Here is a 26,734-nt window from a genome sequence, read left to right on the forward strand (position 1 = left end):
GTCAGCTGAGGTCAAGAACAAACACCTCATCACAGACCCCTGCGAGCGTCAACCCGGCTTTGACCTGGCACGTTATGATCGGGCCCTCCTCAATCGCTATGGAACAGGCCATGGCCGGTGCGCCGCTATGTTCCATCGCTGGGGAGCCAGAGACGACCCGAACTGCCCCTGCGGCTCCAGACAGACTATGACCCACATAGTCAACGACTGCCACCTCTCCAGATTCAAAGGAGGTCTCGAAACTTGACATCAGGCTCAACCTGACGCTGTTGACTGGCTGCGGAAGAAGGGCAAACGCTAGAAGAAGAAGCGGCCCGGGACAGGATCCCGGCGCAGTCGGGCGCGGAAACCAGATGCGGGCGCCTTGTGGGCAATGCCGGCGCGGGCGGGCGGGCGGGCGGAGACCGGGAAGAAGGGCCTCCACCACACTTGGTCAGAAGCCACTGCAGGGAGGGACTGGAAGGGAGCGAGTCCGACCAGGCTCCGGACAGCCCTCGACCCCGCGGCTGGACGTGGCGGTGGCGGCCGCACTCCGAGCGCGCTCTGCAGCCACCCCGCCGCCCCTGCAGCCCCGCGCCGGGACACTTCCTGCTGCCGCCGGAAGTGAAGCCGGCCGGACCCGCGCACCCACCCGGCAGGCCTTGCCGAGGCCACGCGGCCTCCCACGGACCTCCTGACGCGGCCTGCGAGCCCCGACTCCGGCCGTAGCTCTCCTCGCTTTAGCTCACATGCAGAGGCTGCGACTCCGAGCCCCGAGCCAGCGGCTTCGTTCTGGAACCATGTTCGCGCGGAACTGCGTGTGGCCCCGCCGCTCGTGATGGCCGGAACCGGTGCTCCAGAGAGCACTTCCGGCGGAGCAGCATGGCGGCCGCCGGCGGAGACTCACGTGTGCGCGCGGGGAAGAAGCTGAAAGGCGCACAGAAGAAGCAGCGGTCGCGGAAGAAGGCTGCCAGCCCCGACACGGCAGAACCGGAAGGTCCGGGCCGCCGGGGGGACGGGGAGGCCGCGCAGGACTGGGGGCCAGGCGGGCAGTGATCAGCCTTTCTCCCGGCCCCTCTTCCCTCCCTCCCGCTCTCCCTTTCCCCCCTTCCCAGGCCTCTGCTCATCCCCGGGTTATGGCAGGGTTAGGGCTTGAACCTGGGACCCTGACGCCTCAGCAGCTTCTTCTCTCTTTCTTTCTAATCCTTCATTCCTTTTTCTTGATTTTATTTTATTCATATGTTTGATCCTTTAACTTGGTGCTGGATAGAGGCAGAGAAATTGGGAGGGGAGAGGGAGGGAGACAGACACCCGTAGCCCTGCTTCACCACTTGTAAAGCTCCCAGTCCCCCCCCCCATCCCCCGCAGGTGGGGGACCAGGGACTTGAACCCAGGCCCTTGTGCACTGTAACATGCGTGCCCAACCAGGTGCGCCGCCGGCTGGACCTGGTGTGTCCCTGCCTGTCATTGGCTCCGGTCCTCATGGCCGGCCCCTGCTCCTCGTCTCTGACCACAGCCTCCACTCCGGTGCCCTTTGGTGTAAGACACGAAGATGGGTACCCCCACCTGCTTGCTGCCTTGCCTGCCTTCACTGCCCCTCATCTCTGATCCAGGGCCATGTCTTTTGTCACTAAGGCTGGTCCCTGACCCCTGTGTCTCATGTCTGTCTCTGTACCGTTCCCTGCCTCCCACTCTCCACTTCCAGCTTCCTACTTTGCTTTATCTGTCTGTTTATTCCAGCATTTCCTAAACCATCTTACCTGCATTTGCTGTGTGTGTCATCTCTCAGTAGAGGAGAGTTGGCAGTGTGAAATGCTGTTGTTTAGCTTTGCAGGCATTCACCCTGTGGCCAGGTTGGGTCAGCACTGCAGGGAAGGAGGGCGGCCTGGGCGGAGCAGGGGGTTGGAGCGGCTGCAGGAGCCATAGACAAGTGGCTGGGCCGACCTCACAGCAGCTGCAGCCTGTGCACCGGCTCCGTGTGCGGGAATTCTGCGGGAGGTGTCGGTGTTGAGTGCTGAGCGTCGACCAGGAGCTGGCGGAGATGCTGCATTGACTCAGACTTTGAAATCATCTTAATGTTTCGATCCACGCTTACTAGAAGTCTCTTCACGAGGCTGTAGAGACATCATTATGGTTCCTGTAAAGGACTTTGATTCCTGAGGCTTAGGGATCTCAGGTTCAATCCCAGCACCATCAAAATCCAGTCCTGAGCAGTGCCGTCGCTTTTTCTCTGTGTATTTCTGCCATTAAACTTAAATATGTATATTTAATTTGATATACTGAATATATATACTATTAAAATATATATTAAATACAAATATACACTGTTAGGGATTTATACACACACGTCATATATTCTTCAAGTAGGATAAGGACACGGCTAGGATAAGTGCATGTGAACACCTCTGCTGTGGTGCTCACTCACCCTGTCACCATCAGAAATAGGGCTGGAGGTGAGATGCTGCACTTGTTTCTGACTTTTTTTTTTTTTTTTTTTTTTTTACCAGAAAACTGCTCAGTTCTGGCTTGGTGGTGTGGGGGATTGAACCTGGGACCTTGGATATGAGAGTCTGTTTGCATAACCATTATACTATCTACCCTCGGCCCCCTGCATTTGTTTCTGTTGCCTGGATTTTTGGTGCTGAAGGCACTGCAGCCTCGCCTGCCACCACAGTTGAGCCAGTGCTTCTGAGGCGACGGCAGGAGGGTGGGGAACCCCCATCGCTGCAGCTCCGGGAGCTGAGAACATTCCTTCCTGCAGCACAGAGGCCGGGTGGAGAGTAGTTAACTGGGTGAAGGGCCCTGGACTTCTGGCCCAGCTTATGGTATTAAATTTTAATCTCTTTCTACTCAGGTGTGATGGAAGACTCCAGATCAAAAAAGGACCTCTTTTCTGACGACGAAGCAATAGAAGCTGACCACGAAGATGAGGTTGGACCCAGCGACAGCGACAATGATGCTGAATCTACTCCTGGAACCAATGCGGGCTGGGCAGATGCCATGGCTAAAATCCTAAACAAAAAGATCCCCAAAAGCAAACCCACGATCTTGGTCAAGAACAAAGAGCTGGAAAAAGAAAAAGAGAAGTTACAGCAAGAAAGACTAGAGAAGAGAAAACAGGTGTGTCCTCCCTGCCCCCCTCTTTTTAAGACTGGACTGTTTGTCTAGTCCTTGTCTGTGCTACAGTGTTCCTTGCAGTGTGTCCTCAGACATTCCCATTCTTAACTTGCTTTTTGTGGGGGGGTGGGTGACCAAGGTTGGCTTCAGACACCCAAGTCTAAAGCTCCCCTTGGAGCATGATCGCTATATGAACATCTAGACAAAGCTGTAGTAAAAGGATCTCCAAGGAAATCAGTGCTTTTCCCAAATCAAGTAGTTACACATGTGGAGGCGACTCCCAGATTTCATCTTAGCTGTCCACGTGATAACTTTATTAAGTTCTGCAAGAATGGGATTATACTTGTTACTTTTTCACTAAAACCCCACATTATAATATGAGTCTTTGTTATTGCCAGGGGTAGATTATGTTCCTGAAACCAGCTATTTCTCTTGTTAGGTAAACTGGAATTACTATGCCTTTGGTTAAACTGTTCAAGGTGGAAAACAGTAGTATAATCTGGTAACTAAAAGTTAAAAGTTGGACTCCAGGTTGCTGTTTTACATTAAATAAACCACAGCAAGGTTTCTGTGTCCCTTTGACTTGATAAAGTATTTCTCTTCCTGAAGTATTTTGTTACTGAGGTGGGGGAGTATCATTTTTAAATGAAAGAAAAACAACTTTCCACAACTGTACTAACTTCCAAGAGCTGCTTTGTGGGGAATAGTGATAGAACAGTAGATGTGAAATTGCCTGCGTTTCCTTTTAAGTTCATCATCCTCCTACCTTTTTTTTTAAATCTGTGTTTTCTTTGTCTTTGATACTGGTTACTCTGCAAAAGGCTGAATGAAGATGGGACTTTGCAGACATTACTTTTAGAAACAAAATGTACTTTGATCTTCATCAGCTATGCCTACTGTCCTTGAAGGTACTTTTTTTTTGTCTCTAAATCTGATAGGTTTTCACCTGAAAAAATGGAATCTATTTATTATCTGGCAGAAGTTAGAGGCTGAATAAAAGCCCTAATCTTTCTTCCTCTTGTGTCAACATCCCAGTGAGGGCGAGAACAGCGTGTGAAGCTGCGGCCCAGAGAGCTGGCTGTCCGGGACAGAGCAGCCGCAGGCTGCTCCCCGTGGGCATAGGAGCGAGGCCGTGCGGGCGTGCATGGCTTCTGACTGCCGACTGCCGTGCAGTGTCTGTTTCTAGAGTATGAAATTGTGCCTCAGGGTTTGGGAGTTAGGCATGCCAACTACCCCTGTAGGTAATTACGGCTCTGCTTTTAAATTTAACAGTAGGGGATTTTTTTTAATTATTATCTTTTTCCATTATAACCTGATAATGAACCTCTTGACAGTTAAGCTGAGTTCTTTGATTTGGTAAAGAGCCTAGTCTTTTTTTTTTTTTTTCATTTAATTTTTTTTTGTTTTTATTCACTTTTGTTGCCCTTTTTTTTTTTTTTTTACTGTTGTAGTCATTATTGTTGTTATTGATGCCGCTGTTGGATAGGACAGAGAGAACTGAGAGAGGAAGGGAAGACGGGGAGAGAAAGACAGACACCTGCAGACCTGCTTCACTGCATGCGAAGTGACTCCCCTGCAGGTGGGGAGCAGGGGGCTCGAACCGGGATCGTTATGCTGGTCCCTGCACTTTGCGCCACCTGCGCTTAACCCGCTGCACTACCGCCCAACTCCCAGAGCCTAGTCCTTTAGAAAGCAATCGGCGCACTCTTTACTAAGAGCAGGGACATGATTTTACTGTGATGAGATGTTTTCATTAATAGAAAATGAGTGATAGATGAAGGGGGGAAGGAAGCAGTAAGAGGACACTTATTTTTCTTATTTCTTATTATTTTTTCACTCCAGTGGTTTTGAAGCCTAGCAGTTCCTTAGGGCACTGACCGATCGTGTTCAGTGTATCTGCCACTTGATGAAATGCTGCCCTTTGCAAGGGCCCTGGAGAGGCAGTGTGTCAAACTGGAGGCCTGAGACCAAGATTCTGGTCTCAGCCAAGCCCTTCTAAGTGAGATAACACTGTCTGTGGGACTTGCCTGTCTCCTGGTGCCCCTTCCCCCTCTGCCTTTTAGCAGAGAGCAGACTTGCTCTCGTTTGTGATTGGTCCATGGCAAAGGGAGAAGTGAATTTCATACAGTGATTTGCATGAGAGGAAAAAGTCCCAGTAGAAATAGGTTGCATCTGTAATGATAACTTTTCTTCTTGTTGTCATTTTTCCCCCCGAAAAGGGGGGCGGGCCGGGGGGGGGCAGGGAGAGATGCACCACAGCACCAAGTCTTCAGTGTGGTGGGGGCCGGACTCAAACGTGGCAGGCAGCGCGCTACCCAAGTGAGCTATGCCCCCGGCCCCCGCTGCACTTTCAAGACAGATACAAGTTCCTGATTCTGGCCACCGAGGAAGCCAGTTTCTGAGAAGAAAGAGCAGCCGTGTTTGTGGTTACCAGAAGGGGCGGCTTGGAGGCTGCCCAGGCTCCCTTGGGCATGTGGGCTCCCTCTCCTTCCTCGTCCGCTCTGGGAAGGTGCTGGCAGCCCTCCAGACCCCACCTGGGGGCCCTCACAGCTGACCACAGGCTCCCCGAGCAGAACCCCTGAGCGGTGGGTTTTATGACATGACTAAGCCGGAGTGATTTATTACCTTGCTCCTTTCACTGAGTATCATATCAAAGTCTGTTGCTCTTTCAAACATGCCTAATACTCTCTCACATAACAATATTTATAACACAGCTTGATAAGAAGCGGGAATGGGAAATGATGTGCAGAGTCAAACCAGATGTCGTCAAAGACAAAGAGACAGAGAGGAACCTTCAGAGAATCGCAACAAGGTAAGTCGCTGCCTCTGCCCCGTGAACCGTGAGTATGGGGAAGGCAGCTGTGCGGCCTCTGCTCCTGGCTGACTGGTTCGGAAGCGCTGTCTTTTCAGGCAGAGCCCAGTGGCTTCTATCTAGACCTGCCTCTCGAGAGCTGAGCTCAGCCGAGTCTCCTGAGACGAGCCTGTGCTGTGCCGAAGGCGGGTTTGGGTGTGGACCCCTTTGGCTCCATCCTTTTTAAGGTGGTCCGGCCCCCCTGCTGCGGCTCTCTGGTGCCGGCCACCCAAACGTGCAGACCAGGTCTCTGTGTCTGCATCCAGGCTTCCCTCTCGCCCTGCGTTTTTACTGGTCAGCTCTCGGGTGGGTCTGGGGAATGAACCCAGGATCTCGTGTGTGTGTGTGTGTGTGTGTGTGTGTGTGTGTGTGTGTGTGGCCACTGCCTCAGCCCAGCTTCCTTCCATTTTGTACTTTAAGAGAGAGAGAGAGAGCCCACAGCCCAGCTCCACTACCTGTGTTCCCTCCCGGTGCTACCCTTCCCCCCGGGATTAAACCCAGGGCTGGCGAGGAGGGTGCTCAACCTGCCTAGGACCCTGCTGGCCCCCAGCCCTGTGAGTCTCGGGATTAGTAGGAGCCGATGACAGCTGGGTGGTCTTTGCTCACTTCCTGTAGAAGTTTCCGTCTCTGAGACCGGTGGTGTGTGTGTTGTGTGCTGTGTGGTAGGAATGTATAGTAGGAGATGGGGGAAGTCAGAGAAGACTTCTCAGAGGAAGCAGCTTTCAGTCTGCTATCGAAAGAGCAGCAGCACCTCCTCTGAGTGGAGTTTCTGGTAAGTTCCCAGTTGTCTGGGGTTCTGTTCAGAAACCCCGGGGTGGTGCACAGTGAGCTGTGGTGACAGGGTGACAGAGCCCGACCGCCAGGTTCAGATCCCGGCACTGAGCCCCGCAGGTGTGTCCTGAGCCTCCTGGCTGACTGTGTCTGCTAATCTAGCTGTAAGAGCAGGACACCAGTGCACCTGCTGTGTGGGACTTCTGAGAACCGGGTGACCGAGTTCATCGAAAGGGCTCTGGCAGGTTCAGAGCTGGCGTCGGAGGGCGAGCGCCTCCTTGTGTATTATGTGGAGCATCCTGCTGTGAAGGGCCTGGAGTTGCTCCCTCACTGCAGATTAAGACGCTGGCCTGTGCAAGTGAGAGCTGAGGGGCTTCTGTCCTCCAGGGCCCGGGGGCCCCCCACGCTCGCCTGTGTGCAGGCTGGTGTAGGGGGAGAGGAGCCTGGTGCTCGGGAGTCTGTCTCTCTTCTGGGGAATGATCACGAGCCTGCCCTTTGTCTGGGGGAGACGTCACCTCATCCCTCAGGGCTGCGGCTACAGACAGCCTGAGAAACAGCCCAGGTGGAGAGCGGTGGGGCCTTCTGCTCTTAAAAACCCCGTCACCCCATCAGGGACGTGCAGGGTGCTCAGGCCCCTGGGAGGACCCCCCAGAGGAGTTCAGCGAGAGCGTGGCTTGTGTGCGGAGTTCTAGAGGTGGGACAGGTGTTGATGGCCCAGGCCAGCACCGGCCAGTAGAAAGAGATGGTGATGTCAGTCAGAATTCTCTCGGAGACATATAGAAGCCAGTCAGGAAAAAGTGGCAAAACTAGTTCCAGTGATATACCCAAACTATTATATCCGTCTGTAATCTGTATAAAACTCTAAAAATAAAAAGATTCCTTTAACTTTATGACAGAGACCGAGACCAGAATGCCATATAGCACTGAGCCGAGGCCTCTGAAGCCTCAGGCATGCAGGTCCGGTACCCTCACCCCGATCTGCCTCCCTCGCCCTCTGACAGTTACGGAGAGGACACTGCGGTGCCCTTAGTCATTGTCTGATTGCATGTGGAAGCCCAGTGTTTGTGCACAGACCTGATTCTAAGTTCCACAGAAGTTGACTCGGGAAGACCCAGAGCTGTGACCTGTGAGGGGCTGCCACCTGGAGCACAGGACTGGCCAGTGTGAGGGCCCAGCCTGGCTGCTCGGCACCACATTAGCCAGAGCCATGCTGTGAGCAAACAAAATAATCAAAGGTGATGACAGGACGAGCAAAACTAAGTATCTATATTGTTCCTGGAAAATTCACAACAGGTTTTCAAAAAGAAAAAGCACGCCATGTTATAATACAGTATATAAGTAAATAACAAAATATATGTACCCGCTTTGCTGCTAGTGCCCAGTGAGTGCCTGCCTTTTTTGTAAGCTGTGGAAATGTAACACTCTGACCCTCAGGGTTCGTCTCCTGGCGCAGCTGTAATCCCACTGCACTGTCCCGGTCATTTTCTGTTCCACAGGGGTGTGGTGCAGTTATTTAATGCTGTTCAGAAGCATCAGAAGAACGTTGATGAGAAGGTAAAGGAAGCTGGAGGCTCTGGCAGGAAGCGGGCTAAGTTGATGTCATCTGTTTCCAAGAAAGATTTCATCAGTGTTCTGAGAGGGATGGATGGAAACACAAAAGAGAAGAGCTCCGCTGGGAAGAACCTGCAGGCGAAGCAGGTAAGGCTCGTGGGCCGATCGGTGCATCCAGCCTTGAGCCCTTCAGCTAAAGGGTTTGGGTGAGGTGTGTGTGTGTGTGTCTGGGGGTGTTTGTGTGTGTGCACTCGCGCGCGCGCAGTTTCAGATTTCATTCTGATTTGCATGTGCTCATGAACCGATGCCCACATTTGAGTCCTTGAGTTTCATGACGACTCAGGATCCTCAGGAGGGAAACTGCCAGTTAATAATGTCTTCCCTTTGCTGTCAGAGCTCAGAAACCAATAGATCGAAGTAGGTTTTCGTGGTAGGGAAGCTCGGAACTGCCCTCTCAGAAACGTCCTGCCCTTTCTAATGTTTGAGGAATAAAAGCCTGTGTGAGGGGTAGAGCTTCGGCCTGAGACTTTTGCCCCAGAGGCCATTGTGCTGTTGGGTAACTGCTGAAACAAGGGAAGCCAGAGCTCTGAATATAGGGTGGAAGCCTCCCCCGGCACCGAGACAGCCCTGGCGGCACTTGGCTTACACTGTCCATGAATGATCTCTGACAGAAACACTGCTTTCTCTAGCCCTCATGTGAGCCAAGAACCCCAAGAGATTCCTTTCTAGATGTACTAGGTAGACAGTTGTGAAATGTGTTCAAGTCTCAGAAGGGCTGCTTTTCATAAATTCAAGCAAAGTCCCTAATTGTATCTGATGACTTGGGTTTCTGTTGGCAACCAGAAATACTTCAATCAGAGTCTCTCGTGAGCTTTCTGTTTGTGTTTTGGGGAAACGATTGAGACCCTGGCAAGAAGCACATTGAAGAATTTCATGCTTGCCTAAGGTTGAGATATTTTTTAAGTTCCTTGATTAAGTTGCCATTTAACCTCATTTTGACAAATGTTTTCTAAGCTATTTAACTTTGTCTCTCTTTTGAATATCAAAGGACCCGGACTATGTATTTATAAAAACAGCAATGCTGTTTTCAGGTGTTTGTGAGAAGTAATTGTAAACGCGTGGTAAACGCGTGCACGCTACGTTTCAGGATGCATGTTTTAGTCATAAAACCTAGCAGGCCAAGTTGTCGTTGGGGAGATGTTGCTTTCCAGGTTCAGAAGACTCCAGCAGTGTTGAGTGAAAAGGCATGGAAAAGGAATGACTTCTTCTGGGTTGGTTTTGGAAGAACATTTAATAGAAGCATTTGTCTTTGCTTTGGAATTCTTTCTGTTTAAACTCTGTTTTTTATAGACAGAGACACACACAGAGAGAGGTAACAACACTGATGCTTGCTTGCTTCAGTGCTATAGTGGGGACTGGGCTCAAGCCTGGCTTGTGTACATGACAGAGCAGCACAGTACAGTTCTGCAAGCGCGTGGAGCTGCTTCTCTTGTGAATTAGGAGAATCCACAGAGGTTCTTGAGTTTTCATGAGAGCAAGATTGGACCAGAGCATCACTGTAGCAGCATATGTGCTGCTGGCAAGCAAGCCTCCTGTGCAGCCTCCCAGACCATGCAGGTGCCTGCGTGCCCTAGTCTTTCTTTCCTGTCCTTCAGTCTCCTGTTCCATTTAGGTTAGAGTAACTTTTGAGTATGCGTTCTAGAGGTACCTTTAGCATAGTTTGGTATTTATCAGGATACTTTCTTCGCCTCTGGTCTTCCTTACTTGGATAATAGAATAGTGTCTCCATTAGAAGTTTTTTTTTTTAATCTTTACTAATTTTATTGTATGCTATTATTACTTCTGGTAAAGTACTTGGGAACAGATGTTAGAAAACTTCTTAGACAGAAAAGGGGCGTTGCCTTTTTAAAACATCTCTTAGAAGTATTCTAAAAGATGTCGTACTCTTCAGTCACAGCTGAGTCGCCGATCCCTGCCTTTTCTTCCTTAGAGCAGGACCTGAGTACTACCAAGTAAAACAAACAGGCTCTTGATAGATTCGGTCCAGGCAAAAGAACTGTTAAAGTAGCGCGAATCAGAAAGCCTTCAGCAGAACTTAGGAGTAAGTATTTTTCATCATTTTCATTAAAAAAATAAATACATAAAGCTATTTCTTCAGTTACATTATTATACACACTGGTTTTTTAAATTTTTTTTATGTCTAGGCATTTGTATAGAGGACGTACATTTTAATAAAAGTTGCACATATTGCAAAGCCTGTATGGAGAATTAAGTGGCTTAATAAGCTCGCTCTCCACTATCTTCTCCTCTATAATATTTGTTCCCTTCTCTGTTCACTATCGTGTCACAGTGATCTAAAAATGAGCTAACCTGTGCTAGGGATTTAGTTTATTTTATCTTTATATATTTGTCAGATGGGACTGTGAAAAAGCAACCGCCCCTCCTCCCACTTTTTTAAGCAAAACTATTAGAAGTGCTAAGACCACTTTTTCAAATAAAAAGAATGATACTTAGCAAAAAGGAAAAAAAAATGCAAATGGTTGAGAAAGTGTTGAATGCCAGGTTAAGTGGACATTTAGGGCTAATCAGTGCACCAAATATTGGCTTATTGAAAAAGTCAAGATGCATTTTTCAAAGAAAAATTTTCCAACAGCCAGTTTTGTATGGAAAAAGAAGAGTTGCCGTCTGCCAAGATATTTTTCATAAGTGTCCCAGATAGTATCGGTGTTGTTCGTGCAGTTAGAGAATCTTCAAGTTGGGTGAGTTCTGATGCAAGGAGGTTCATACTTGACTGTCACAGGCGTTCTTTAGAGTAATATAAGAAGCCTATCTTTGGGAGTCGGGCTGTGGCTCAGCAGGTTAAGCGCAGGTGACGCAAAGCACAAGGACTGGCAGAAGGATCCCAGTTCGAGCCCCCGGCTCCCCACCTGCAGGGGAGTCGCTTCACAGGCGGTGAAGCAGGTCTGCAGGTGTCTATCTTTCTCTCCCCCTCTCTGTCTTCCCCTCCTCTCTCCATTTCTCTCTGTCCTATCCAACAACAACGATATCAATAACTATAACAATAAAACAAGGGCAACAAAAGGAAATAAATAAATAGTTTTTAAAAATCAAAAAAAAGAAGCTTATCTTTGATCTCATGAGACTGTTTGGACATTAATTCATTGCAAAATCAACAGTTGGTAATAGTAAAATAAAAAATGCCGTGAAACATGCTTAGTGAGGGCCCTAGTCCACCTGTTGGACTCACCTGGTGATACTTTGCAGTTAAAGATGCTTTGAGTAAAAATTCTTTGGGCTGGCTTTTTTTTTTTTTTTTCTCCCTTTACAATGAAAACTCAAATAACAAGAGGAAGCACCAATGAGCCATATTTCAGTTGCAGTGTTTGGCTTCTGGCTAAAGAACGTGAAAGAAAGTCATACGTGAGAACATACTCAGCACTGTTGAAATGAAAGTATATTGAAGCAAAACTCTTGGAAAAGATTTAAAGGAAGTTAAATAAGCATCAGAGACTGAGTGGTGAATAGACATTCGCTGGTGAGAACGGTGGTCAGAGGTATCCAGCAGATTTCACGTGCACTTCTGGGGCTGTTGCTGCTGCGGTGCATGTGAGGGTGGGGGTGCCTGCCAGCTCTCTGCTCGCTCCAGCTCCTTAGAATTTTCCTCTCCCATAGAGGTTGGAGTCGTGGGTGTTTGCTGATGGATGGAGAGACTGGGTTGGGATGAGGCTTGAAGTCATTTGTGTGGAAATTGGAGCTTTATACCAAGGCATTTGGTGAGCCGGCTGTGAGTTTTCACCAGGTGAAGGGTCTTTGTCAGATTTGGGTATTGAAGGAACATGAGGTCTAGGAAAGCCACAGAAACGTTTATTTGGTGTAAGAAAGGTTTCCATTAGGAACATTTGAAGCCATAACCTTAAAGGAATCGTACCTACCCCCTTTTCAGAAAACATACCTGAGTGATCCACCCCCCCCACACACACACACCCAATATATTGAATAACCAAGCTTTAGCGACATGGATGGAGGCACTGGTGTTTCCTTCCCTTAGACTTCAGTCATAATTATCCTTTCGGCCCTTTTCTTGAGCAGTTAACTAAAATTGAGTCCAAATACCCTCCGTGTTAAGTGTCTGCTGCCCCAGAGGGGAACTCTGGACAAACAGGCGACATTTTCAGCCCAGGTCTCCGAGGAGATGAAGCAAGCGCCAGCCGCGGGGAAGCCTTGACTCTGACACCTGCCATCTTGAGCTACAGGCTCTCCGCCCGCGAGGTTTGCATTTATTTGGAATAGTCAGCATATCAGTGTCAGCTTTGGCTGTAATGAAACCACAGTCATAATTTGGTAGAAAGAGAAAGTGGCTCGCCAGTCACTGCCGGAAAGTAATTTCCTTCGTGATCACAGGGAAGCCCATCTCGGGAAAAATCCCCTAGGGAAAACGGCTGCTGGAAGGAACTAGGTTGTTTTATCATCATCATCATTTTCCCTCCTGGTTTTATGATATAGGTGCTTCAGACAGCAGGCGGGGAGAGTTTAGGGCTGTTTCTGATGCCTGTCTCAAGCCCCAGCCTCACAGCTCAGCGCTCCTGGGAGGTGGACTCCGCCGAGGCCAGAGCTGTGGCTCCCCTCTGCTCTCGGGCTCACTGAGTTCCTGCTCCCAGAGGAGGCCCCCAGCCCGCTGGTCTCCAGTGAGCCTGGGTGGGCGGGGTGAGAGGCTGCCACAGCCTTTCTGTCACATAAAGCCGCTCTGGCCGGAATGTGCGGAATCCGAAGTTTGTAAATAACTCCGCTTAATGTTTGTTTACTGCAGATGCCTAAATAGATTAGAGTTTAGACAAGAGAGAGGCTCGGCCATGCCGCTGACTGGGATCCCTCTCAAGCCACGTTCTCAGCGAGCTGCTGCCTTGAAGGTGCTGTCTGGCTTCACTGCGGTCGTGGTGGGGTGAACTTAGGTTTGGTGTCGAGGTGCACGGAGCTTTTTGTCACGGGGATAAATAAAAGGCTGAGAGCCAGTCATGGAGCCGCTCCAGAAATGTCTAGGTAACAGTCAAATCAGATGTCATCCATCTGTCCCTGCCTGAAGAAGTGTCTTCACTGTGTGAAGTCGCCTATGTGCTGCCCTGTCTGAGGGATGCAGTAGGAGGGCCCAGGCTTTAAAAGAAGAGAGAAAAAACCACACTCAGAAAACTGAGTTTGTTTCATAGCTTTGTACCCGTAAGGCATTTTAAAAAGCCAACAGTACTTTCCGGTTACAAGTCATTACAACCGAGTTGTAGGTGGCGGAGACTGTTGATGGGGTGGGGTGTGTGGTGTGTCCACAAGGGGGCTGAGCACGGGCCTGGGCACAAGACACCAGCCCTGCCCTGCCCTGCCCAGGCCTCCTTGCCCACACTGCCTCAGGCTTCTTGCCTGTTTGAGATCATCACAACAGTAATAAGCAGCCACCTCACAGAGGACCTAGACACGTGCCCACTCTCTCCTACCCCTCTGAACTAGTCAGACCACACCCAAGATTGTCCTTAGCAAGGGGAGTGTTGTTTCAAAGTGGGTATTGCCATTACTGGTTTGGGTGTTACCTTGTCTCTGGCCATACCACCCGCATGTGCCCGGTCTCACCCCAGTGTCCCTGTCCTGAACATCACGGCGTGCGCATGAAGCTTCCTCCCTGCAGCGGGCAGCAGGGACTGGAGCCCTGGTCCTTGGCGTGTGCTGGTGATGTGTGCGCTCTACCAGATATGCCACTGCCTGGCCCCTGCTCCTTTATTTTTACCAGAGCACTGCTCAGCTCCGGCTTATGGTGGTGCTGGGAACTGAACCTGGGGCCTTAAAAGACGCAGGCATGAAAGCCTTCGTGTAATCAACCTGCTGTCTTCCCAGCCTTCATCGTGTTTTTTTTTTTTTTTTCTTTAATCTCTTATTATCTTTATTTATTCATTGGACAGGGACAGCCAGAAATCAAGAGGGAAGAGGCAATAGAGAGGGAGAAAGACACCTGCAACACTGCTTTACCACTTGCAAAGCTTTCCATCTGGGGAGGACTGGTGGCTTGAACCCGGGTCCCTGCACACTGGAACATGTGCGCTCAACCAGGTGCACCACCACCCAGCTCCCTTCATCATGTTTTTTTAACTTGGTGCCTCTGTCCCCTTTTCTGTAAACGACATACTAGGACTTAATGCCAATTAGGATTGCCATTAAGTCTTTCTCCCAGAACTACTCTGCTAATTTATTTGTTCGGGACTCTGAATTCTTAGTTATATACAAGATAATATAGCAGATAAAAAAACGAGGGTATGATTTGAGTGTTAACTGGTAGATTATATTCTAAAATGCTCAAGTTCTTGATTGAATGCAAAGAACATTTACCGAGAGGGTCCCTTTTGGCTATTGTTTATCTTTTTAGGTAGTTTTAGTCAGCTTTAAATTACTGACAGTTTTTTTTTTTTGAAGATAATTCCTTAGACTCTGACAATAGCAACAGAGGTTGGCAAAGTATAGAACTTAGACTCTATTTATTTATTTATTTATTTAAAGAAAGGATTAATTAACAAAACCATAGGGTAGGAGGGGTACAACTCCACACAATTCCCACCGCCCAATCTCCATATCCAACCCCCTCCCCAGTAGCTTTCCCATTCTCTATCCCTCTGGGAGCATGGACCCAGGGTCATTGAGGGTTGCAGAAGGTAGAAGGTCTGGCTTCTGTAATTGCTTCCCCGCTGAACGTGGGCGTTGACTGGTCGGTCCATACTCCCAGTCTGCCTCTCTCTTTCCCTAGTAGGGTGGGTCTCTGGGGAAGCGGAGCTCCAGGACACATTGCTGGGGTCTTCAATCCAGGGAAGTCTGGCCGGCATCCTGATGACACCTGGAACCTGGTGACTGAAAAGAGAGTTAACATACGAAGCCAAACAAATTGTTGAGCAATCATGGACCCAAAGCTTGCAAAAGTGGAGAGGAAGTGTTAGGGAGGTACTCACTGCAAACTCTAGTGTACTTCTGCTTTCTTACTTTGGTGCCATACTCCAAAGAATACAGGTCCATGAAAAATGGGGAGAATACAGGTCCATGAAAAATGATGAATGAAATAGTGGGGGTTGTATTGTTAAATGGGAATCTGGGGAATGTTAGGCATGTAAAAAAAAAAGAAGTAGAAACGCAAAGCAGAAATTGACTGAGTTTGGAGTATTGACAGTTCTTAAGAAAATATGAACAGTGGGGGAATCAGCATTGTGTGAATGTCCCTGACAAATTCAGTTCTCTGGTACTGAATGTACACAGATAGGAATGGAATAGAAGCCACCAAACAGAGCCACTTTGGGCAAGGACATATGTGCTGAGGACATAATACATGCAAGGTAGTAAAGACAAAGTGAAACAGAAAGACCACATACAAACACAGATAAAGAAGTGAAAGTATGTTTTCAAGAATAGTTCAGGCCTGAATTCTTAGAAGGCTAGGCAAAATCAGATTTTTCTGTTCTTTTTTTATATTTATTTTTCCTTTTGTTGCTCTCATTTTTCATTGTTGTAGTTATTATTATTGATGTCTTCACTGTTGGATAAGACAGAGAGAAATGGAGAGAGGAAGGGAAGACATAGAGGGGGAGAGAAGGATAGACACCGGCAGACCTGCTTTACTGCCTGTGAAGCGACTCCCCTGCAGGAGGGAAGCCGGGGGCTCGAACCGGGATCCTTAACACCGGTCCTTGTGCTTCGCGCCACCTGCGCTTAACCCGCTGCGCTACTCCCTGTAGAATCAGATTTTCTTACTATATATCTGGACTGTAATTTATAGTGACATGACTTCTTCCCTGGGAAATCTTATCTAGCACGTTCCTAGTCTTCTCCGCTCTCACACATTTCCCATCTGTATCTGGAAGCTGTACAAATAACTAACAACTGTAAAACCTGAAGTGAGTTTGTTGCTTGGAATCTCCTGCCTCATGCAGTACAGCAGTGAAAATGCACTCCAACAGCTTGCTGGAGGGATAAAGGAGGCAAAAGTTGGTCAGGGTAATTGGTAATTATCTGAGAAGCATTCTTTGAGAATCAGAGAGGCTGGACTTGATACATTGATAGATGGTCCATATTACCTTGAGTCTGGAGCATTTGGGGAACGCTTAGGATTAGACTGGGAATTTTTTGGTTTTATGTTAGTGGCGTATTATCTTGCATGGCCAGAAAATCATTGGTGCCCTCACCCAGACTGTAAGGGTTTTTGGTTCTGTTGCACTTGAGTTCATCTCTGCCGAGATCCGTGTTCTCTATGAAAGGATTTCTCCTATAGTCTTCGCCTGATAATACGCAGCACTTGCAGACACACTTTAATCAGTTTCAGAAAGGTGGCCAATCTCAACCGTAAATAGCAAACTAAAAGATTGGAAAAACAAAGTTTTCTAGATGAAGATAGCCAGAGTTAAGAACCTTTTAAAATTTAGGTGAAGCTGAATTAAAATGAAAGGGAATCAACTTGGTGAAAGCCAGGGACTCAACTGTTGTTCATTAGCAAACGTAGATGAAATCACCGTGGATTTATTTATTATTTATTTACTTATTTTATTTGGCTTTACTTTTCTCCCTCTGAGACTGGCATTTGGTTACGCTCTTTGATTATTTGGTGTTAATCTATTGAAGAATTCCAAACCTCTGTTTTCAGTTTCCTCTTCAGTGGCTGCCAGTGTGTCTGTTTGAATCCGGAAATGGAGGCTGATTGACCTCTTTTAGAGTTGATGTTCTCTTGGACATTGGCATGACCTGCTTCTGTATGACCTTAATCGAAGATCTGCATAGAGCTGGGCCGCTGAGGGTGGGGCGCTGTGGTTTCTCATAGGGTTTGCATCTGATCCGTTGGGGGAGTGGTGGGGCGCTGTGGTTTCTCACAGGGTTTGCATCTGATCCATTGGGGGAGTGGAGGGTGCTGTGGTTTCTCACAGGGTTTGCATCTGATCCGTTGGGGCAGGGGAGGGCGCTGTGGTTTCTCACAGGGTTTGCATCTGATCCGTTGGGGGAGGGGAGGGCGCTGTGGTTTCTCATAGGGTTTGCATCTGATCCGTTGGGGCAGGGGAGGGCGCTGTGGTTTCTCACAGGGTCTGCATCTGATCCGTTGGGGGAGGGTGCTGCATTGCAGCAGCCCTGGCAGGCAGGCATGCAGGCAGGCAGGCAGGCTTCAAAAGCTACTCAGTTTTGACCTACCCAGTCTGTCCTTTTCTGTGAAAATGATTTACAGGCTGCAACAGGTGTCCTATGGTGCATTCTTAAAGTTTTAGATCTGTGTAGTATTAGGAAAGAAGTTAGGCATTGGAATCAAGTGGATCCAGGTTTGAGTAATGCCTCAATCAGATATGAATTCTGAATGTGAGTTGCTTTATTTTATTTTACTTTATTGAGCCTTGCTTTCCTTGTATAAAATGAGTATGAATGCTACCTGGCCAGGAATCTTAAGAATACCTGTAAACTGGGGGCTAGGTGGTGGCACACCTGGTTAAGCGCATGTGTTAGAGTGCACAAGGACCCGGGTTCAAGCCCCCGGTCCCCACCTGCAGGGGAGAAGCTTCACAAGTGGTGAAGCTCTCTCCCTTTCTGTCACCCTCTTCCCTCAATTTCTGGCTGTCTCTATCTAATAAATAAATAAATAAATAAATATAATTAAAAATTTTTTAAAAAAAGAATTCCTGTAAACCAGGCAATCTTTGGTGAAGTGTCTGGCACTTAGTGTTTCCATCATTCCAGAATCTCCCGTCACCTTCACGCTGGAGGTTCCCATCTGTTGTCCTGGGCCCCGTCTTCTTCGTCCTGTGTTTTTCTTTCCTGTGGGCACCGTTTTGTGGAGCGTCCTATTAAGTGGAGACTCAGCCCAGTCGCCATGGCGCGCGCGCGCGCGCCCACACACACACACACACACACACACACACACTCGTTTCACTCCCATTGGCACATCTCTGCTGACACGGATTTTCACTTGTTAGTTTGTGGCTTTGTTTTTGGCTACCTGGTAGCAATTTCTTCGGCATTTTGAAAGTATTCATGTATTGCTTTCTTTTTTTAATTAAAATATTTATTTTAGTGGAAGAGAGACAGACAGACAGACCATGCTCAGCAGTGGCTTATGGTGGTGCTGGGGATTGAACCTGAGGCCTCAGACTCAGGCTTTTGGGTTCAAACCGTCATGCTGTCTCCCCAGCCCAGCTCTCTCACATCTAGGGTTGTTAGAATCGAAATCTGTTGTCTGCATGCTTGTGACATGACTATTTTCTTTCTGGAAGAAAGAATCATGCAGAATAGTCCTTCAGACCTCACTATTCTGACAGTTTACAGTGCTGTCCTGGATGTAACCCTTGTTTCTTATTTATGTTTTGTACATTTAAGAGGAATCTTTTAATTTGGAGATTTGTATCACTTTGGGGCAACTTTTCTTCAGTGACATTTCCTCTCCTCCACTTTTGTGCTTTTCTGTCTGTACCCCTATTTGAATGTTAATCTGGTGGGTGGGGGAGGGGAATGGAGTGCTCTGTGTGGCAGGATGGGCAGTGTCTTATGGTCAGTCTCTAACAAGCACAGGTGCGTTTTGTTGTCTTTATGCTGTTTAAAAAAGAGATATACGTATATATTTCTGTGCATATTTGACGTCCCGAGTCTGCTGAAATCTTTGCACAGGCCTGTGAATAGCCTTTGGCACAAGCCCGCAGACACAGGAGTGAGCCAATAGGGCGTGATCTTACTTGTGGAATGACTGCTTCAGGATTTTTTTTTTCCTTTAACCAAAAAAAAAAAAATGGCTTTGATAGAATTAGATCAATAATTTTTGTAACCCAGCATTTTCTCTTAAAAGACATTGTCTCTCAGATAGTGAGTAGCTGCTGTAGATATCGCTCCTTGTGCGTCTAGAGAGGTTTTTCCAGCTTCATGTTTCCCCACACCGGTGTCGGAAGCCACGGGCTGCTTGCTGTGCCTGACAGGAGCTTTATTCAGTTGTGTATCCCTCCCTCCCTCTCCAGATCTTAGACCATGCTTGACCCACAGGTCTCCGTGTCTGCAGAATGAAGGGAAAATCAGAGCTTAAGGTCCTGCCTGCGTTGTGCTACTCCGTGCATGCCACAAGGTGGCGGTGGTGTACCGCGAGAGGAGAGGCAGGCTGGCCGGCTTGGACTCTCACTTGGTTCTGCTCAAATTCTAGGAGTAAACAAAATGCCTCCCTCTTATGTTTACTGGCCGCCCCAGTTATTTACAGGCATGTGCTTGGTCCTTTGATTACATAGCCGGGACAGGCAGTGAGAGCATAGCGTACTCAAAGAACATTAGGCTCCAGTTTTTGTCGAAATGTCCATCTGTACAAGCACAGCGTAGTGCCAGGTCACTTTTCTTTCCTCTCGCTTCTGGTACCTTCAATTCCTTTGCTAGACTTCCATTTATGTGAACATAACTGGTCAAAGAAGTTTCCGGCAGATTATCACTGGACATTCCATAATACCCTGGGTCTGTTTTGATTGTCGGATTTAAACTGAGACCAAACCCTAAGTTTTACAGTAGTGTCCCCACCACCACCACCACAAGGGTGAGACATGTACTTCTAATCTTTATGGAATTAAAATCTGTTTCCATATGGTTCCTTTGCATATTTGAGCCTGTGTAATTTGTCTGTAAATAAAGTCAGTCTCTAACTTACCAATGTAACTGTATTCTTGGCATGAAATTAAATACTGACGAGGTTTGGGACTTGCCCTTTTTTATGTGCTTGTGATTGGACTGGCATGTGAGTGCACGTCTCTGTCATTTCCCCAGGGTGACGTGAAGTCAGCCGAAGGCCCGGGATGGACAATCCTGCGAGATGACTTCATGCTGGGCGCCTCCATGAAGGACTGGGACAAGGAGAGCGAGGGCCATGACAGCGACCCAGCGCACTAGTCTCTCGCTCCTGGATGGAGGGGTCCACCTTCCCACTCAGAGAGCTGGAAATCAAAAGGACGCCTCTCACAAGAAAGACAGACGGTTTCTCAGCGTGGGCTTTATACAGACTTTTTTTTTTTCTTTTAATTTTATTTTGTTTTCAAATTCCCTTGGCCATAAATTTTGTGATAACTGCATCTCTAGCTGGTGTGTGATTCTAAGCACTCCTCAGAACATTTGTAAGAAGCAAAGTGAGATGGCGCGTTGCCAGGCCATTACAGGTTGGCGTGCTGGGCACGCACAGTGCTGTTTTGTCTCAGTATCACCTATGCTTCTGGAAATCCAATACCAATTCATAATGAAAATGAACGTGAAGTTAATATTTTTCAGCCCTTCCACTTACGTTGGGAGGGGTTGGGGGCTGGGGGAGGCCAGGCGTTGGAGATTGTTTTGGTGAACTATTGAGGAGACTTGTGTAGTCAAAGTCCCTGATGTTGGATGATAGATTGGATATCCTGGCAAACAGGATTTTTTAAAAAAAAAATCGAGTGTTTCCTTCCTTTACTTGCCAGTGTATGTATTGGGATGTCAGGGAAGTCATGATGCGTTTTTGCATAGACAATCCATCATGACTTTTCCAAAAACCCAATTAGAATAACAGCTAGATGTATTTCAGGTGTTAGGTTATTTTTGTATGACAGATTTATTGACATGGAAACTCTTGTGTTTAACTTATGCCAGGAGGTATGATCTTATATAAAACATACTGGGGGTGGGGGCTAAAGCATATTTGACATGTTTCTGTCTTTCGCCTGCTCCTCCCCCTTGCATATTTAAGTTAAATTCTTTTATCTGCCGCCTGGCCCATGAAACGATGGAACATCCTGGAAAGCGACGGACTGTTTTGCATCTGAATACTGCATTGATTCCTTTACTGCTGTTAAAGAGTAATTTTTTAGTATATAACTGTAAACAAAAAGAGAGTGGAGGAAGTAGTGGAATACTCCTCCAAAATTAAAAAAGAGAAGAGAAAGTAGTTGAGAACTGTCCCAGCATTTCTGTGAAACTGGGCCTATAGTCTCTCGTTCGTAGGGGAATTATCAAAGGTGATGGCTGCTTTTCTCTGTCTTTCCATAGCGAGAATGATTCCCTCTTCCTTTTTACTTGTGCACAACCGAGTCTATATGGATGGAAGGATAACTCTCCCAACACAGAACTAAGGAGATAAGTGAAACATTTCAAACCCATTTGATTGTTAAAAGTGTCACCTATCGACAAATCAGCTGCCGCGCCCGGCTACACAGTAAAGGCGGTAAAGTCACCAGCCCAGAAAAGCTGCAGGTGCCGTTTTGCTTTCATCTCAGTGTTTGTATCTTCTTGCCATTTTATCCATGTAACATAAATGTGAATACATATTTCTCAGTACTAATTCACTAAGTATCCCAGTATAACCAGCCACAGATAAATATTTTAATAGAACTTCACACACAGATCATTTTGAAAACATACATCGGCAGCGTCTAAAAATTTCCTTCCTGGAATTAAAGGTTATCATTATTCTTCTTATTATTATTGCTGTGAAACCTTCTGAATTATACTAGAGAACTAGAGCTTTGTAAAAGCACTTTCAAATAATATATCTGGGCGATAGATACTGGCAAATGACTTCTAAAATGTTTTGAGACATACACTGTATCATTTTTGTTTTAGTTTAGAAAAACTGAGAGAGACTTTTCAAACTGAAAGAGACCATCCTCAGATTTTCTTCTTTCAGAACTCATCCCAAAATAAAGTCCTAATAAAGAGAATTCCCAAGGTTGAGCTGCGAACTGGAGTAGGAGCCAGTTCTCTTGCTGAGGCGCTAAAGAACCAGGTCTGAGGGGTGGATGCCTGTGAAAGCCTGAGCCTTCCTCATGTAGGTGGGGACCTGGGACTTGAACCCGGGTCCTTTCGCACTGTGGTGTGTGCCCTCAACCAGGTGCACCACCACCCAACCCTTTAAGTGAGATACTTCTAGCAGCAATTGAGCACCCAGTCCAGAAACTGCAATATTTTTTGAGTGGTAATATCCGTTATGATGAAATAATACAATTTAATTTCCATAGAGACCGAGAAATTGAAGCTCCTGTTTTTAAAATCTCCACGTTTCTGTATGATTCAAATAGTGTGACGACTTGTGTTTACAATGGTGATGTGAAACAGATTGGTTAGCTATCAGAATCATAAAACATTTATCCAAGTAAAGCCTGTGGAAGAACACTACAGTGGAATCTGAGCTGTATATCAATAGGCCTCCCAGAGTAATGAAAATTGCCTTGCCTCGAGCAGCAAGCACAGTAATTCGTTGTCCTCTACCATCATGTTAACTCTGCTTTTTTTTATTGGGCAACAGTTTTCATTTGAAGGATGCAGAATTCATTCTGCTCTTTGTTGAATTCATCTGCCCAGACCAATAAGACCGATACTTGTCCCTGCTTGGAATTTCAGTGATAGGTAGGGTCACTTTAGCCCTGCAGATATTATGAGTATGAAGACCATTTGAGGTGAATTGGCAATATGAGCACATTTTGGAAGCAGGAGAGAGTACAACTGACTTCATGCCTACAAAAAGCTCTCTCATTCCTTCCCCAAGAAAACAGGAGTCTGAACTTAGGCCAGCTGGATGGATGAGTCTTACTGACTTGCAGCAAAGGTAGGCTCGGTGGATCTTTTCACTAGGTCAGCTTTTCTGAAACTTCATTTATTATTAATGTAAAGGATCTGTGAGCAGATTTGGAAGTAGAAAGGGAGGGACTTGAGGTTGGTGATAAAGCATTGAGAAGAGTTTGATGTTCGCCAAATGCTGAGGCATTGAATCTGTTGAATTGGTTTGGATTTTAGAGATCGAAAGTGTCATGGTCCAGGAGGTGGCACAGTAGATAAAGCGTTAGACTCTCAAGCATGAGGTCCCGAGTTCAGTCCCCAGCAGCCCTTATATCAGAGTGATGTCTGGTTCTCTCTCCCTATCTTTTAAAAAGAGAGAGAGATTCAAAGTATCCTCTAACAATTCTTCAGTATTCTTAGATTATCTGAAGAGTACTCCCTTAGCTAATGAAATAACAGGGATATTTATCATCTGATCCACTAATTGTAACTTCAGGGAGTTACAGTTTAGGGCTTTTTATCTGGATGTGTGAAAGTCCTTCAGTTCTCACAGGAAGGAGGGGAGGGGGAAGAGGAGGTGTGGGGTGTAGAGGGCGTCTTTCTCACATTGCTGGTCTTTGACACCCTCCAGTTGGCCTTCTCAATTCAAGAGCAGAACATGTTGAGCTTTCAAGTAAATGCTTACAGGCTTCTGTCTACACAGGTAAGCAAGCATCCACCTTAGAAGAGTGAATATGATTCCTTATAATTTGAGTCAGTACTGTTGCCTGAGATTTTCTTTAAAAAAAAAAACTTTTAAAATTATCTTTATTTATTGAATAGAGACAGCCAGAAATCAAGGGGGAAAGGGGTGATAAAGAGGGAGAGAGAGAGACGCCTGCAGCACTGCTTCACCACTTGCAAAGCTTTCCCCTGCAGGTGGAGACTAGGGACTCGAACCTGGGTCCTTGAGCACTGTAACGTGTGCTCAACCAGGTGTGCCACCACCTGGCTCCCACGCATGAGATTTTCTGTGCTTATGAGGATAATTTATACCTCCACCCAGTACTAGCAGAGATGGCTCTTGAAGCTTTTGATGGCTGGTAGTACACTGACTGTGTGTGTTCATGATTTAATAGTAACTCAACAGGATTATAAGAAAGTGGGGATATAATTCTGCACCACTCCTACCACCAAAATTCAGTGTCTCTCCCCACCTCTACAACGTACCCACCAGAAGTTTTAACTTTGTCGTAAGATTAGAGAACCGCGCATGGCTGACGGTGGCAGAGCCAGCTGTGAAGAGGGTGATGTCACAGAGCATGTACTTAGCCCAGCACAGCACAAGTAAAATTCACAAACAGAAGTCTATCTTGGACTTCTCCCGTGATGTCTACAAATGCAGTCTAGCCACACACAAATGCTGGTGTGATTGCATTGAGTAAATTACTGATGACTTCTTTCACTCTGCCCCTCACAAGGTGTGTTAGGCCCTCTATATAGTTCTTCCCGGAGGTCAAATACTATCCTCAAATGTTAAGCCACCGATCGTGACAGAAACACTTGGTTCTTCAGGTTTATCACCTGCGGCTTTTAGAATTCACAGAGCAAAAGTGAAGCCTCACTGCTGAACTGGAGAACAGCTTGTGCTGCTTCGAGGAGAACGGAGGGAGCGCTGTCAGCAGCCGGGAACGCGGAGCTCGGGGCTTCCTGTGCTCGGGGACCCGGAGAAGGCCCTTCAGGACCTTTCAGTCGCAGCAATTGTCCAGCAGTGTCAGTCTGTCCCCCACACAGTGGACGTCCTGCCAGAGCAAATGCAGGTTTCAGACTTGGGGTGGAGAGCAGGGGAACCCAGAAGACAGAACACATTGAAGATTATTAGCACGGCCAGTTGAAAATGATGAGGTGTTAACCACATTTGTGTAAATAACGGTCTCTCTAGCCCCTGAGGCATCATCCTGCATCCTGAGTGCAGCGGGTTCAGAAACATCAAAGCCGGAACAGCAGATTTAACAGGGTGGGGACCAACTGGCCTGGGAGTGGAGAGACAGCTGGGGGCTGTGTCCTTTTGCCTACTACATAGCCTTGCAGCTGCTAGGCAGTTCCCTTGCAGAGCCTGGCCTCAGCCTTAGGTGTAAACGTATCCCTCACAGCCACGCTGAAAACACCAGGCAGGCCAGCGGGCACTGCCGGGGCCCAGAAACGTGTTCCGACCAGACAGCATCAGAGCTGTCTACATGGCGGAAACTCAGGGACCTCTTAGCTAAGTGTAGCGTAAGAAAAACCGTCTCGAGAGCCATAAGCACTTCTCTTCAACCAGCAGGGTTACCTGGATCGCATGCCTCACAACTGCCACCTTTCGGGCCGAGTGAGATCCCACCACGTCCCTTACTAGTTTGTGGGCTTTTATTTACATGGAACAGCTCAAGGAGCATCTGTCATTGCCAGATGACAGGTGACGCTTTGGAATCAGTGGACTTGCGGCCTGAGTCTGAACTAGTCGCTGTGTGCGCTCGTACCAAACCTGTAACTTCGGAGACTCACTTGTAAGTCAGGCGTCGTCCGCATAAGGCTCCATGTCTTGTCTGCAGTGTTGTAGCACAGTTCTCTGCTTGTGTGCTGTAGGCCTCGGGAACTGGCCTCTACTTGCAACTGGAGGATGAGGTGCTGTGTGTCTTGGTCCGTCATTCCTCTCTGATCTGATTGCAGCTGGCTGTCTTCCGGTCACGTTTCCCCTACAAATGTCAGACACCTAACAGATGCTATATACTTACTGAGACCCAGTAATCCTACTGCCCTCAGAATCAGAAAAGGCCCTCTTCACAAAACCGTGCTTTGCGAATAATAGGATGGCTTTGTATTTTAAGGGTGAGGCATTTTAGCCGACCTCCAAGTTCAGTGGTAGGACATTAGATTAAACTGGTTCTTCGACCCGCTGCCTTTTAGAGCACCAGCCGTGTCTGAAGGTGGATGAAAAAACACATCGACAATCATGCCGTTAAGTGGACTCGTAAGGTGGGAAACATGGATTATAAAAGCAATCATTGGTAGGATAATGTCAGTAAGTAATTGGATGAAAATAAGGATAGAATTCTTGAGCTGGGAAGATAGCATCATGATCATAGAAGACCTTCATGCCTGAAGCCCCTTAGGTCCCTGGTCCAACCCCGAACACCACCACAAGCCAGAGTTGAGTCATTAAAAGAAAATTAAGAAAATAGAATTCTTTTAAAAAATATTGTAAGGTTTTTTTTTTCTTTCTTTTTTTTTTTTAATCAACTTGAAACTAGACATCTCACACTGAGTAAATCGACCCTGGCATTAATGAGATGGTAAAGCAGACTGTTTGGGGCTATGTGACTGTTCCAGCACCCAGATTCAGTACTGAATAATAAAGCTTCAGGGCTGACAGAGAAGTGGTTGACTGGACAAATTCCCTGTTTGCTAACATCCAATTTTTTCCTTTAAGAGTTTGAACATTTAACTTGGACAAAATATTTTGACTCCTTTTCATGAATTACCAGTGTTTGTCTGTCCCTCTCAGAAAATGAAAATGCATTTTTAAAATGAGCCTTGTTTTCCTGGTTTAAGAAATAACTGCCATTCTGCTTCAAAGAAACATCTTGGTTTGGTGGATCCATTGATTCAAGCCAGTTGGAACCAAGCAAGTCATAACGGGAAACCTTTTCACAGTGTTGATTACAGGCAGGATACTATTTAAGGACTTTATAAGACCCCAGCCCACAGTCCTCTTCAAAACCCTGTGATGTGGTTGTCCTCAGGATATAAATATAATAGTTCAAATAACTTGTCCAAGGACACAGAGCTGCTAGGCACTAAAGTAATCCCTTATAGCTTAGATGATCGCAGTATCTCATAGGAATTGAATTCCACTCAGGACAAATACATGGGCATGTTCTTGCTTTTAGTCTCATTTTCCTGTGAGACAAACCAGTGGAAACT

General features: G+C 47.1%; 1 protein-coding gene across 2 annotated transcripts; it reads left to right on the plus strand.

Moving 5' to 3' along the window:
- The first annotated feature begins 476 nt into the window (after nt 1-476).
- Nucleotides 477-22,197, plus strand: RRP15 (ribosomal RNA processing 15 homolog). Of its 2 annotated transcripts, XR_009546297.1 has the most exons (6): nt 477-976; nt 2,834-3,099; nt 5,811-5,908; nt 8,215-8,416; nt 20,045-20,430; nt 21,287-21,716. XR_009546297.1 is itself a non-coding variant. In XM_016187352.2 (5 exons), the coding sequence occupies exons 1-5, from the start codon at nt 862-864 to the stop codon at nt 20,165-20,167; spliced, it is 804 nt and encodes a 267-aa protein (XP_016042838.1). In that variant the 5' UTR covers nt 477-861; the 3' UTR covers nt 20,168-22,197. The 2 variants fall into 2 exon arrangements, 1 of the variants encoding a protein (XP_016042838.1); XM_016187352.2 differs by having other exon boundaries at nt 20,045-22,197.
- The last annotated feature ends 4,537 nt before the right edge of the window (nt 22,198-26,734 follow it).

Source organism: Erinaceus europaeus, chromosome 19 (genome assembly GCF_950295315.1).
Source record: "Erinaceus europaeus chromosome 19, mEriEur2.1, whole genome shotgun sequence".
NCBI lineage: Eukaryota > Metazoa > Chordata > Mammalia > Eulipotyphla > Erinaceidae > Erinaceus > Erinaceus europaeus.

Bases quoted from the DNA above. Each gene is read 5' to 3' on its own strand.
- RRP15 (XM_016187352.2), top strand. From the start codon at position 862: ATGGCGGCCGCCGGCGGAGACTCACGTGTGCGCGCGGGGAAGAAGCTG. The intron at 977-2,833 runs GTCCGGGCCGCC...CTTTCTACTCAG, and splicing joins CGACACGGCAGAACCGGAAG to GTGTGATGGAAGACTCCAGA. The intron at 3,100-5,810 runs GTGTGTCCTCCC...TTTATAACACAG, and splicing joins GACTAGAGAAGAGAAAACAG to CTTGATAAGAAGCGGGAATG.